Genomic DNA, 13,425 nt, shown 5'->3' with positions numbered 1-13,425 from the left:
TATTCATTAATTCTGTTTGCTAACTCTGTAACTGAGCCCAGATGTTTCTGCTGGAGAGGCATTCCATAAGGAAAGTTAAATATAGCAAGCTGTGTGGAAGGAGCAGACCTCTCTCCCTACCACAGCATGCTCAAATATTACTTGAGAGAAAAGAATGAAAACATTTGAAAAGTATTCTGAATACATGTCTGTGAAATGCCACAGTCTGATCACAAAATTTCATGTAAAAGACACCCCACAGATTCCATTTGGGTGCAAGTGAAGTTACTGGTCCTGTCTCTGGGAAAGGTGCTGGCACTTTCACTCATCAGAATAAACAGAAAATTTACAAGCAGAGGAATGCTCTTTGCCATGCATCATTTAAAAATACCAAAACTTAAGTTTTCAATTACTAGAAACACTTCTGAGCCAGCTACCAACAGCAATAACCATGCTGATGAAGCACTGAGAGCATCCTGTGGAATTTCTTACAGAACTGACATGGAAACTTACTGGTGGGAATTTTAAATCCATTTCAGTGCTTCAGAAGAACTTCAACCATTTTACACTAGCAAAGATGATTAATGCCGATGTTTATAATCCAACACTAAGAATGCAGTCCTGTTGAACAGAATGGAAACTACCACCTTCAGCCACCTGTTCAGACACAGTTATGGTTTTCTAGTACTCTTCAGCAGCTGTCTTAAGCTGGTTTGAAAATGCCTATTTTAAATTAGAAACTATTCCTAATCATTATGTAGTTGAAGAAAAAGTGAAAGATGTAGTGTTGAACATTGCGAAGCTACAGTCTTTGGAGATTGGATACTGTTCTCGGGCATGCAACACTTCTTCAGTTGTAAACAATGATCACAGGAGAGATTCTGAGATGTTATCTAGCCCCTCTGCTCTGCTCCAAGGCAAGATAAAGCCTATTTAAAACAATATTTGCCTTATCTGTTCTTAAAAATTTCCAGTGTACCCGATTCTGTAAGAAGGCTTTGCAGAGGGAGGGTATTTTGGGGAAGCTATTGTAGACTGGTGTGGTAATGACACCACTGCCTTGGTACCAAGTTATCAGCTGCTGTCATCCAACTTTGCTGCATTTGCAGCTTTAGCCAAATCCTGTTGTTCTTTAACCACTTGTGTCCATAGCAGACTTAGCAAAAACATGTTGTCTAACTACACTGTTAACAGAGGGCACTCTCTCATTAGCCAGCAAAAAGGCAAACAAACCTTAGTATATATACTATTAGCCACCTTATGACACAATAAAACTCTGCCAGCTGTTCCTAAAAACATGAATATATGGCTGAAGTCATAATTTTAGCATGGGAAGGCATACTAGCACTAGCTTTAGTCTCCTCAATGTCAGTAATGTTAGAAATAATGGAGTGGTAGCACAAGCCAACAATCTCAGGGCAATAAATACTTTTTTTTCCTAGTCCACGCTGTGAAAAAGTTTCTTTAATTCTGGTAGCTACTCAGAGTTAGCACAAACAGCTACCACAGCATGTCTACCATAGCAATGACCCCTTCATTCTGCAGCGTAGACAGATCTTAAGGACATCTCGCTTCTACTCCAGAGATCAGCTGAAAGCAGCCAATGAGAAGAAAACCACAACAAATTTTAAGTTAGTCAACGCAGCAGCAACTTACAATTGAGTCCACCTATGAGGAAACGTTTCCTCTCCAACTCCTAAGGAAGAAAAGACTTATGCAATCTGAAGCCTAGAAACTGGACCCAGTTATAGCACGTGTGGGAGATGGAAGATGACAAAGGATCTAGAGGCTCTCAGAAAATAAAGACCATATGTTGGAACAGTGGAAAGTCTTCTGTGAAATCTTTGGTGGGGCAAAAAGAAGTAGTAAAGCACAGGTGTGAAGCACCAAAAGGAGTCAAAACAGAAGACCAGAAACTGCATTAGGTAGTCCGCCTTTAAAAACCCTTTGCTAATATATGGGGGGTAGCATTATAAGAAAAAAGAAAGAACTTTTAATCTCCTTTGCACTGCATGAATTTCTAGAGCACTGCTGAGCCAATTTTTTTTGTGGAGTGAAACCAGCACCTGGTGTGTTTCCTGGTTTATGCACCGTAACAGAAGCTGCAGCCAAGTTTCAGTTTGGACAACTAAATTTAGAAAGTGAAATATTGAATCTGATGCACTTTACAAGCAAAGTCTTAGCTACAAATTATACATAGCTAAGTACAATTGTTCAAAGTTACTTTCAGGTTGTCCTTGTTTAAGCAAAAGCCGGGCCTTCATGAAGCTGTCTGTATGCCTACATTTGTGCCTAATTATCTTTCTCCACAGATATTATGTCTGAAAACAGGGATAAAACCTTACGTTAACAGGTAGTCTAACAAGAATTCAGCATGCAGCTCACTTTATAGAGAGGCTTATGGAAAAAGGAAGCCACACTTAAGACTGACCTGTTGCTTAAGCAAAAAAAGAAATGTCCCAAGGAAGAATTTTTTCATCTGTACTGATTCCTATTACAGTAATCTACCAAATAAACAACCCAAATCTAAAAAGGTCCTGAGAATCTCCCACTTTTGGGAGTCTTATCTGGCCCATTCACTTAATGCACACATATAGAAGATTATATTCCAGCAGAATTAGGACCAGATGGGGTTTTGCTGTAAGCTTGGGGTTTTTTTCTTTTTAAGTAAAGACTTGTTCTCCCCATTTTTTTCACAAAGAGACAGCAAACATATTCAACATATTAAAAAAATAAGAAAAAAAGAATGTTTACTTTGGTTGTGCTAAACAGCCAGGTGCTACAATACTGCAAGTTTCATCTGTAGTCTGCAGTGCTGTAAGTTCCACCATGTTAACCATCACATCGGTCGTGTGGCCAGGAAGCTTGGGAAGCACAGAAAGTACCTTCTCTGCAAGATTGTCACCATGATGACCAACTGCTCCTGGGGGTAAAAAAAAAAAAAAAAAAGACCCAAAAACTGTCAGGTACATAACTAAAAAAAAACACCACCAAAACAAACAAACACACACACACCCCACCCCACCCACCCCCCCAAGGAATTGAGAACAAAATACTAAACACATGTTTTTGGGAGAAGGACACTGATAGTCATAATATCAAGACCACCTTTAGCTTTTCAAAGATATTTTGCTATACTAGTCAAATTAATTTCTGGAATATCTGAAGTTAAAAGCATTCATAATATTTCTGAAATGTTAACTTTAAAAGCATAAATTAGACTTAGTTTTACAGTTGTTAAGATATTCACTGATTTTGTACTCTCAACATGCAAAATATTTCTCTTCGCATATGTTTTTTAATAAGATTTGCAATGGTTATTAAAAAAAGCAGGCAAACATTTATATATACCTACTCAATTGCAAACTATACTATCCTACCTAAACTAATAGCAACGTGTTTAAAAGGGCTGTATGCAAGTGCATACACAGCTACCCAGATAGGCTAGGATAATATTAGAATAAACAATTATCAGTGATATGGCAACATCAAGATCATCACTTCTATATGGAGTAAGGGCAGCTCTGGTGAAACCAACATTAAATACATAAACCAACCCAAGTTACACAGTATAAAACATCAGTTCGACCACGTTCCAAGAGAAACTTAAAATCCCAGTTGGCAGGTTTTCTTCAATTCAACTGATTTCAAACACACATGCTCTTCTTTCCAATCACAAACTCTCAACACAGGTGCTACAACAGACTTACAACGCATGAAGACTGTGAGCCAAGCTAAGACAGAAAAACATGACACACACTACTGATGATAAAGTTGGAGAGGGGCGCCAGAAACCTGATTGCCTTTAAGTCAGGAACAAGTTGAAGGTATTTGTATTGTGCCACTTTGGTTATGGTTCAGCTGTCACCACAGGGCTGGACACTAGTGCTGAGCTTAATATTGTTCTCCTGGTCTTACTCAACAGGCGATCAGATTTCTGAAGCCACCGTTGAGAGGCAGGAAAAAGATCTTCCAGGCTGTGGTCCCACTCCATCAAAGTCTGTCCATGTGGCATCCTAACTGCTCTCACTCTTCATTATTTGCTAAGACAGAGGAGGTCTGTTTCAACAGCTGAAGTAGCTTCACATGCTCCATAAATCCAAACAAAGCCCTTAAATCAAGAACATTAGTGGGGTCAGATCATTAACTGCTCTTCGATAAGCAGAAAGTTGTCTCCAGCAAGCTTACAGCAGCCAGGTATCCATTCTGTACAACGACCTCATGGTTTATCAACTATTCTGAATTGTAGAAGTTTAAAAGAGAAGCAAGGATGAAAAGGGAGTAGAAAAGTCAAATTCCATGCTGGCAATGCCTCTGTCCACAGAAGGCAAGGCAGGTACATGTGTCCCACACATGGTAGTACTGCAATATGGACACCTGGCCCCTCAGCTGGATTGAGATTACCAATTTGTTTCACCAGAGATCGTAATAGTAACAGAATGACAGCAACTTTCCTTTCTACCATCCCCAGCCAGATTTAAGACCACCGAATAGATTAAATGAGCTGGGTTGTCTTTGTGACTCCCTAAACCATCTGGTCTCCAAAATCCCTACATTTTCTTACTAGGTCAGTCACTTGTCAGCCACGCTACAGTTATCAACACTCTCAAAGTAACACACAGGGAAAACAGATGGTAATCTTCTGAACCTCCACACCCCGGTACTGGAAGCAACGTCTGTCTCTCCACACTTGCTGCATGCAAGCAACCTTCAGCTAGGCAAGACGTTTCGCTAAACTGAGAACACCTCAAATGCAAATAAACCCACATTAATTATTAACATCCCTCCTTTCTCCTTGGCATAAGGGGAAGTCTCAGCATACTTGAGTCACACATGATCAGCCAGTGCCGTCTCAGTCTCCTTCCCATAGCTGCTCCTCTTTGGAGGCTCCCACAGGTGCTAATGGCTTTTGCTGTGCCTCATCAGATCAAATAGAGATTTCAAAAGTTATTATCACCCCTGACCAACTACAAATCAAACAAGGCTGGAAAGACAGTTAAACCTCATGAGACTATGACAGGAAATCATGAGGAATTGCTTTTCAATTGCACTGACTTCAGCAGGGTGTATGGGACTGATTTCCACCCTCTCCCCTCATCACTTTTGAGGACAGTCAACAGGCCACTCAGCAGCTTCTTATGACCAAGAGCATTCAAGGCAGCTGGCAGTTCTTAATGCTGCCAACATGCACACAGATTGGGTGTTAAAGTGACAAGGAGAAGTTATCTGACCAATGCAAAATAGGAGTCTTCATGCCAGGCTAATATCGAGCCTTGAAGACACAGGAAACCTTACGTATCACACTGTTCTAATTTTTCTTTTTATTAGGAGTTACAAACTGAAATACGTGACATTTGATACAGGTTGTAGCTGGCACAACTGGCAAAGTGGACCACCGATTCTTTAATAGCAGCCAGGAACTCATTAACATTCCCCCTCCCCCAGAAAGGCATCAATGACATGGATACAAAAAATATTTTCCTAAACCCATTACCAGCCCTATATGATACCATTTGTACTCTAACTCTTATGTTCTCCTACTGGTTCCACTGCCTGGTTCAAAACCAAAAATAACAAAGAAAAACAGATTTAAGGGGCAAGCACACATTACAGAAGAAACATGAGAGCTTGGGCAATGGGAAGACTTTCAAGTCAGTTGCTAAACATTAGGAGCTTGAATTAGAAAGCACTTCTACATAGGCAACAACTAAAGCAGCTAATTCCTACCAGGGGCTTTTCCTTCAATCAAAGTTCAAATATAAGTCTGTGTGCACCAAAACAGTATGCAAGGTATACCTTGCCCACGCTATCAAGCTTTCTTAACATCTCCTATTTTAACTACTTTGTAGACTAGTTCAGGACCAGTAAATTTGGAAAGATACACGGACCAACCCATCCCAGTTTTCATGTTCAACATTGCACACCCACCCACTGCTTTTCTGAATAAGCTGACCACTAGAAGATTTTACACTAAAGGACTCTGGTTGGACAATTCACACAATGGAACTTTTATAGGCAATGCATCAGCCCAGTGAGAGCATGGTTTAAAATATTAGAAGGCAGAAATATTTACACCTATTCTGTTAAAAGAAGCTGGACATTTGGAGCTCCATTTCCAAAGCTTATCAGTGTTTTGCCATATTCTTTCATCTAGCATTAGTTTAAGCCAACCTTGTGAAACAGTGCTGGAAATCTGCCTGTATGTTCCCAGCATTCAAGGCAAACTAGAGCATCTTTCTACCTTGCCAAAAGATCGACATTCTCCTTTGTACAGACCAAGAAACAGCAAAGTCATCAGTTATACATCCCACTAGGCTGGCTGTTGAATCTTTAAAACAACAAACAAAAAACCCGAAACAACCAACCATCACCACCAAACAATGACAAGTACTCCCTCCTCCTAAATGCCATAAAAACCTTGAAGCCTAGCAGTAGGAGCACAGAAAACTTGTTTCATTTTTTGCTTATCTCTGTAAGCCCTATATAACAAATTTAATGTCTGAAGCATTTTAAAACCTATTATATGTGTGTACCTATTTGACAATAGCAGAACCTTTACAAACCACACCACAGCAGAGACTGAACCCTGACCCACAGTACTGAGTTGACACCACTATTTTCAGCTGCCATCACTCCTCACAGCTGCAGTCTACAACCTCAAGTAACCATGATAATTTAAGCATCAGTTGCCTCCTGTGTCAAAGCCCCAGCCTGGTTCATAAAAAGGGGACTACTGTACTTTACAGGCCTCAGTATTTATGTTTTCAAGGCTCAGCTTATATGGTAAGGAAGAAAAAAAACATGGGTTTGTTTCCTTTAAAAAGACATTAGTGTCAATGCAACCATGTGTCAAGTTCAAAGATGCTGCAATCAAAAAGAGCATGAGTAAAGCACTCCAAATCAGAAACATGACTGATGTAAACACAGACAATTACAGTTTAAAACAAAAATTCTTGAAAGGAGATATTAATCAGAACCAGACTTTACCAGAACATCATGGGCCTACTTTAGTCTTCTCTCATCCTCCTCTATGAATAGGATTATGTGGTAGGATAGTTAAGGCACATGTGACTTTCTTATCACTGTGACTGCTTCCAGGAACCAAAAGGGAATAGTACCTACACTTTGCTGATGAGCACCTGAACTGTGCTTTTTGTACCTGTTGAAAGGCTGAAAACATTACAACCAGCACAAGGGTGTGATGCAAAGATGATGCCTGGCTGACAGTGAGGGAGTTGATACAGAAAGTCAAACCTGAGTTCGCAGCCTTGGCTATGGTGAAACATTCCTGTGATTTTGACCGATACATGCAAAAGCACTAGAGGAAGATGTTGCTGAAATGTCCAGCTTCAACAACACTCATAAAATAACTGCACAGGCATCCCTCTACTATTCATTCTTCTCTGTCTTTTGCTTTCGGTATTGCATTTCAAAATCACCTGAACATGCCAGCAAGTGAGACTTCACGGTCTCCTGCACTTACAACAGCCCACATCTCAAATGCTGCAAAGCACCAAGAGACTAAGAGGAATGCATCAAGCTGTTCTGAACACCAGTATCTGAAAGGTATTAATAAGCTCACAAATGAAAAAGGAAATCTGGGAAGCTGAAAGAACTGCTTCATAGAAGGTGTGAATGCTGGCAAACTAAGAAACACATGGAAGGAGCATGGGGTTACACTATAGCATCACAATGCAAATATTTAGGGGTGTAAATATCAGAGGAGAAAAATAAAGAGGAATTAAGGTGCCAGAGTTAGCTTTGACTTTAACCGGGTATCACTTATCAGAGCACCACTCTAGCTGGGAGGATTTATTCTGCTTTTTAAAGCAAAGGTAGTAAACTTTAAAACACTAAGGCAAACAAAAGCAGCACTACACATATATGAAGATTAAGGACAGCACAAGTCACAAAGTTTTATACAAATTGAATTCAAGAAGTGAACACAAAGTGCTAAGCCTGTGATCTCCCCAGGGCATGCAAACACACGTCCCACCTTCTGGAGCACTGCATTATCTATAAGGTCCTACAACTGCAGGGACAGGCAGTATCCATGCCATCCCCAGCTGAAGCCATGCCACTGCAGCGAGGGCAGCAAGGGCCATAAAAAGAAGAACCCTGTTACAGCTCAGCTGAATATTATGCCATACAGGACACAAAGGACAGTTATCTTAGTTCAGTATTTTCTTCTCTATTCATTAAACACAGTATGCATAAGTAATGCTGAACACACACACACGCAAAAAAAAGTATTCAATAGAGCCCAATCCAAATTTTAGAGTAATAGCTCAGAAAAGAATCTTTGCTTCATAGCACCTAGAAAGCTAAGGTAGATGCCTTCTGATTTTTCTTACAGAAAAATAATGCCATTTTATATAGGACTAATTATGGCTTTAACTATCATAACAAAGGTAATACCGTTTGACACCGGCACCAGAGGTTCTTTACCAAAATGTACTTAGTAATTCTTCAGTATGTTCTTTAAAGTTGAAAGTTCTTAGTATTTATTGAAGTACCAGTGTTTTCCTTTAGTTTAGTTGTTTGCAGTTGCAGCGCCAGAAAAGGCACTTTTGAGACATTTTGATTTTTACTATTAGAAATCAAATGGTATTACTGAAAACTCTTTGTTATTCTAGCCTAATATCTTACTTGCTCTAGATAAGAATGGAACATGAGCCAAAAATAAAACATCTGTTAGTGCACCTCCTTTAGACATCATCTAGAGCTACCTAAAGCTGTATTCCATCCAAGTCTTCAAGTTAGAAAATATTTGCCTATTCAGATTGACTCAAAGCCAGCCGGCTCTATGCAGTAGCCTGACTTACTCAGAGTAGCCCAGCATCTACCCCTAATGAGCTTCCAGATTTTTGAGGAAGTGCTTGGAATATGAAAGCATTCTCATAATTCATGGATACATATCCATTTCTCATATCCTGCAGCCCACATGCTGGATAAAATTCAGGTATCAATAAAACATTTACAAACCAAATACAAAATCTTGCATTTTTAGAGAGGAGAGATTTTAAAATTTGTTTGAAGTGAGTTGCAAATCAGAAAGCCTCTCTCAAAAACTTCCACACCAAGCCAGAAACTTGCAGATAGGAAGCTTTAACTTTTATAAAACAAAAGGCTGAATCCAGCAGACTCATTCACCTGAAGGCCAAGCAGTGGAGTCAGAGGTATGGGGCCAGGGGAGAGAGTATATCAAAGGCTGAATACACCTAAGAAAATTAAGGTTTCAGGTACAACTTAATTTTATAATTTCCCACTTGACAACTAATGTCACAACTTAAATGCTGTTCTTTTTATGTACTTTTTACTGCACAATTTATAGCAAACCAATGAAACAAATCTTACTGTGTGGCACTAAATTCAGGTCCAAGTAATGCTTTACCTCTGAAATTCTCTAGATTTTTCTTTCTTCTGTTTGCACTGTACTTGATGGCATGAGTATGGTATCATGTTTGAAGCACTGAAAGGCTTCAATGAAATTGTCAATGAATTCCAGAGACATTTGTTGGTAACTAAAAAATAGCTGTATGAAGGAAGGGATCTTGGTTTCAGTTACAGATACTGAAAAGAGTATATTCCTAAAAAATTGAATAGTTTCTTATCCTGACTACAAGAGCTTTCATGTATCCCCTCCAAAGCTGCCCCACCACTGCCCTGATATTTTCTCCAAAAAACCTGCTCCTACTGAAGTATGAAATCCCAGACTTCACTTCCCAGGTTTAAGCTGGTACCAATTATCTCTCTTCATGCCTCCTCAACAGTCTCCCTGTCAGGCAGCTCCAACAGCACCCACAATTTCCAGTTCCTTTTCTTGGTTTTAATTCTTCCCACCACCCAACTGCCTAAATTCTTGTCCAATTTCACTGGTTCCCACCCCAAACGGGCACTCCTCTAACAGTTTCAAGGCTCTTCATCCAAGTCCATTCTCCTGCAGTCTTCCCAGCAATCCTCCCAACTATAGCACAGCATTAACCACACAGATGCATAGCTGCTCTTCAGCAAATTGTTGACAGCTATGAACCCTATAACAGTACAAGATTACACAAAGCCAAAATGGCAGGTGAGGGAGAAGACAGAAGATAATTCAGAAACAGATGAGCTGTAGGTACAACATTGTGCCAAGCACTTGCTATGAAACATGTGGTGGCAAAATACTGACCTGAATTACTGTCTATAGGTAATGGAAACAAACAAAACCAGGCCCACACACTGTATATGTGAGCAGATACATACGACAGGGTGAGCAAATGCATCCACTCCTATATCAATTATTCTCCAAGTTTCCCATTTCTTCTGAAGGATGGTTATTCTAGAAGCGAGACCCTGATGCAAAGTTTTTCTGAGCCACTGGCCCAGCACCTTGCTGGTGACTTGTTCCCTCAGTCTTTCCCTTTCTGCCCTTTAAATACCACACCTTACCAGCTTAAAAGACTTTACCTCGCTTAACAAGCTTTCACATTGATTACAATACTTGACATGTTATTTCTGATTGTTTCCCAGTGGACTCTCATACCACCCTCTACACTTCTCAGCTTTCGCATCAATTCTGCATTAATTTGCAGTATTATATCTACCATATGGTTCATTCTTATGCTCATTTGCTTCCCAGAAAGTGTCATATAAACAGTTCTGTGTTGTTTTTATTCAGAGATAATGTTTTGCAAGTTAACACCACCAGCCATGTGCAAACCAAGTATGATGCATGGCATATAAAAACCATATATATACACACAACACACACACACAGACAGGCACTTTCAGGCATATAGATATAACTATATCTACACAAGACAGGTGCAGTACCAAGGGTGAGCTGGTACTGGAAAATGCTTTGCAGTAATCCACTAGGCACAGCCTGAAACACACAGACCGTTTCCTTCTCACCATGGGATGACACACAGACACAGCCAATTCTAGCTCACAGCAAAGTGAAAGTGTCAGAAACAAACCCTTGCGTTCCCAGCAGAGCCCTCTGCTTCATTCTTTTGGTTTCCATGACCCACTAGGGAGCACGGATGTGTGAGCAACCACCACGGCCACAGTGTTAAATACACTCCCAGGCCACGAGGACTCCCGCAACTATCTGTAACCTTCCTGATGGGGGGGATGCAGGCCCACAAGGACGACAGCCCCCTCCAGCAGTGGATTTCTTACCAGCAAGGTCCAACGTCCTGTCCACGAAGACGATGGAGGCCTTGTTAGTGGCCATTCTCCTCCGGTTCCTGGCTGGGGCATAGCTTGCCAGCTCAGCGGCGACAATCCTGCTGAGGGCCCCCACGGCGAAGCTCTCCTCCCGCAGGCCCAGGGCGGTGAAGAGCGCGTCGAGCTCGCCCACCAGGGCCCGCACCGCCGCCCGCAGCTCGTCCGGCAGGGCGCCCAGCCCGAGCTCCGCGGGGCCGGGCCCGCCGAGGCCAGGCAGAGGCGGGAGGAGCGCCGTCAGGCCGGGCAGCAGCCAGAGCTCCGCCGAGACGGGCGCCAGGAGCGGCGGGCCCCGCAGCACCACCTCGGCGCTGCCGCCCTCGCCCATCCACCGCCGCAACGTCTCCTCCAGCTCGGCCGGGCCGCCGCCCTCCGCCTCGCCGCCGGACACCAGCGTGCAGTGCCGCACGGCGCCCTGGCCCAGCACTCCGCGCACGGCGGCGGCTGTGCCGCCCCGCAGCGCCCCGCTCACCACAAAGACGACGCGGGCCGCCCCCGCCGCCCCGGCCGCCTCTCCCGCCTCAGCGGGCAGCGCCCTGACGGCCAGCGCCCCCGCCGCCAGCAGCTCGCCCGCCCCGCCGCTGCCCCAGTGCAGCGCCTCGGCGGACGCCGCGTCCAAGAAGACGACGGCCCGGCGCGCCCTGGTGAGCACGGGCTCCCAGGCCTGCCGGCACACCCGCCGCAGCTCCGGCACCGGCACCGCCATGGCAGCGGCCAGCGCTGACAGCCGCAGCACAACACACCGCACGTGCCCCGCGCGCCGGCGGCGCCGCGCGATGACGTCGAGGACGCTGGTTGGCTGCCCACTGGCGGGAGGGGCGGGGAGGGGCGGGCGGTGTCACCGCTCCCCCATGGCGGAGGCGTGGTTGGGGGTAGCGGCGTGTGCGCGGGGAGAGAGCGGTCCGGGAGGCCGCGGCGGGGCTAGCGGTGCCGGCGCGGCCTTTCCTCTGGCCGCTGGGGCTGTGTGGTACGGTGTGGTGCCCGCCCCCAAGGCCGCTGCAACCTGGGCACCTGCCGAGGGACTGCCCGTGCAGCGCTCCTGCTGCCCGCTCTGGGACCTGGTGTCCCGGGGCTGGCCGCGGCCTGCTCTGCCGCCCAGGGCTGTTACACCGCCAGAGCAGCAGCAGGGATAGGCCTCTAGGAGGGGAGAGGGTAGGGGGCTCTTCTTTTTGCTGACAGTGCCAAATCCTGACAAACCTTAAAATGTTTCTGTCACCTACCGTCTGTATTAGGAGCTCTGCCGCAGCCTGTAGCCCTGGGCAGTGCTGGGAAGCAGGGCTGGCCACCCACAGGTGAGGCTTGCCCTGGCATTTCCCTGAAAAGGCTGAGAGCTCCTTTGGTCTTGCTCCTGGTAAGTGTTAACAGAACTCAGTGTCACTGTTAATGTGCAGCACCAAAGCGGTGTCTTTGTTACACAGAGAGAACAATTGTTGCACTCATACTTCTTCAAACGTACAACACTGGAAAGGTAAACCTTCCATCACCAATCCCTATCCTATAATTTTGTATTTCTTGTGTTAGTATTAACAAATCCAGTGGTTGATGAACTAGGCTCAAGAAATGTTATCTTAAATGCAACTTCTATGATACACAGTTGGAGACACAAAAAATCCCATTCTCCTTTAAAAAGCTCTTGATCTCAAAATCAGTTTCAAAGCTATCTAGAAAAAATGCCATAATATGTATCTACAGTTTCCTCTCCCCAGAGAACCGATGGCTCGCTTGCAAATCTGTGTCCTACACTGAATTTCACTAGGGCAACCTCCTTAGCACAGAATGAGGCATATGCTTTTTCTGACATAGCGGGATTATCAGCAATAGCAAAAGGATAAATTACTTAATTAGCTCATCTACTATCTTAACAGGTCTTTTTAGGTCTTTGCAGGTTTGGCTGGTTTCAGAACATGGAAAAATGAGTAATGTGGAATCACCAGACTTCCAGTAATGAAATTAAACCCTTTCCTTCCAGTCTGCACCATGTACATTCCTACCCCAATGCCTTCTTCCAAGCTCAGACTTACATCTTTGTGCTGTTCCAGTCCCAATCTGTTATTCTAACCTCAGGGCATATAACTTCATGATGCTATAAAAATATGTAAATTAATAATCTCAACTATTTTGATTTGAAAAATGAATGCCAAGAAAGGATTGAGGCTTGTTAACCACTGGGCCCCTGGATTTACTCACAAGTAGAATTATCCTCCTCTTGGACTGAATTACCTCAGAGATTATGTA

The 13,425-nt window shown here is 43.5% G+C and overlaps 1 protein-coding gene across 1 annotated transcript in view; it reads right to left on the bottom strand.

Moving 5' to 3' along the window:
* Nucleotides 1–13,269, bottom strand: part of SCFD2 (sec1 family domain containing 2) — a 199,777-nt gene extending 186,508 nt beyond the window's left edge. The window contains exons 1-3 of the mRNA XM_037393632.1: nucleotides 13,250–13,269; nucleotides 11,146–11,996; nucleotides 2,734–2,902 (exon numbers count right to left, since the gene is read on the bottom strand). Coding sequence (XP_037249529.1) covers nucleotides 2,734–2,902; nucleotides 11,146–11,996; nucleotides 13,250–13,269 — 1,040 coding nt within the window. The remainder of the gene's footprint in view (nucleotides 1–2,733; nucleotides 2,903–11,145; nucleotides 11,997–13,249) is intronic.
* Between the last annotated feature and the right edge of the window lie 156 nt (nucleotides 13,270–13,425).

This window comes from Falco rusticolus, chromosome 1, assembly GCF_015220075.1.
Source record: "Falco rusticolus isolate bFalRus1 chromosome 1, bFalRus1.pri, whole genome shotgun sequence".
Taxonomy (NCBI): domain Eukaryota; kingdom Metazoa; phylum Chordata; class Aves; order Falconiformes; family Falconidae; genus Falco; species Falco rusticolus.
The sequence above is the reverse complement of the archived record's forward strand: the minus strand, read 5'-3'. Positions and strand labels throughout refer to the sequence as shown.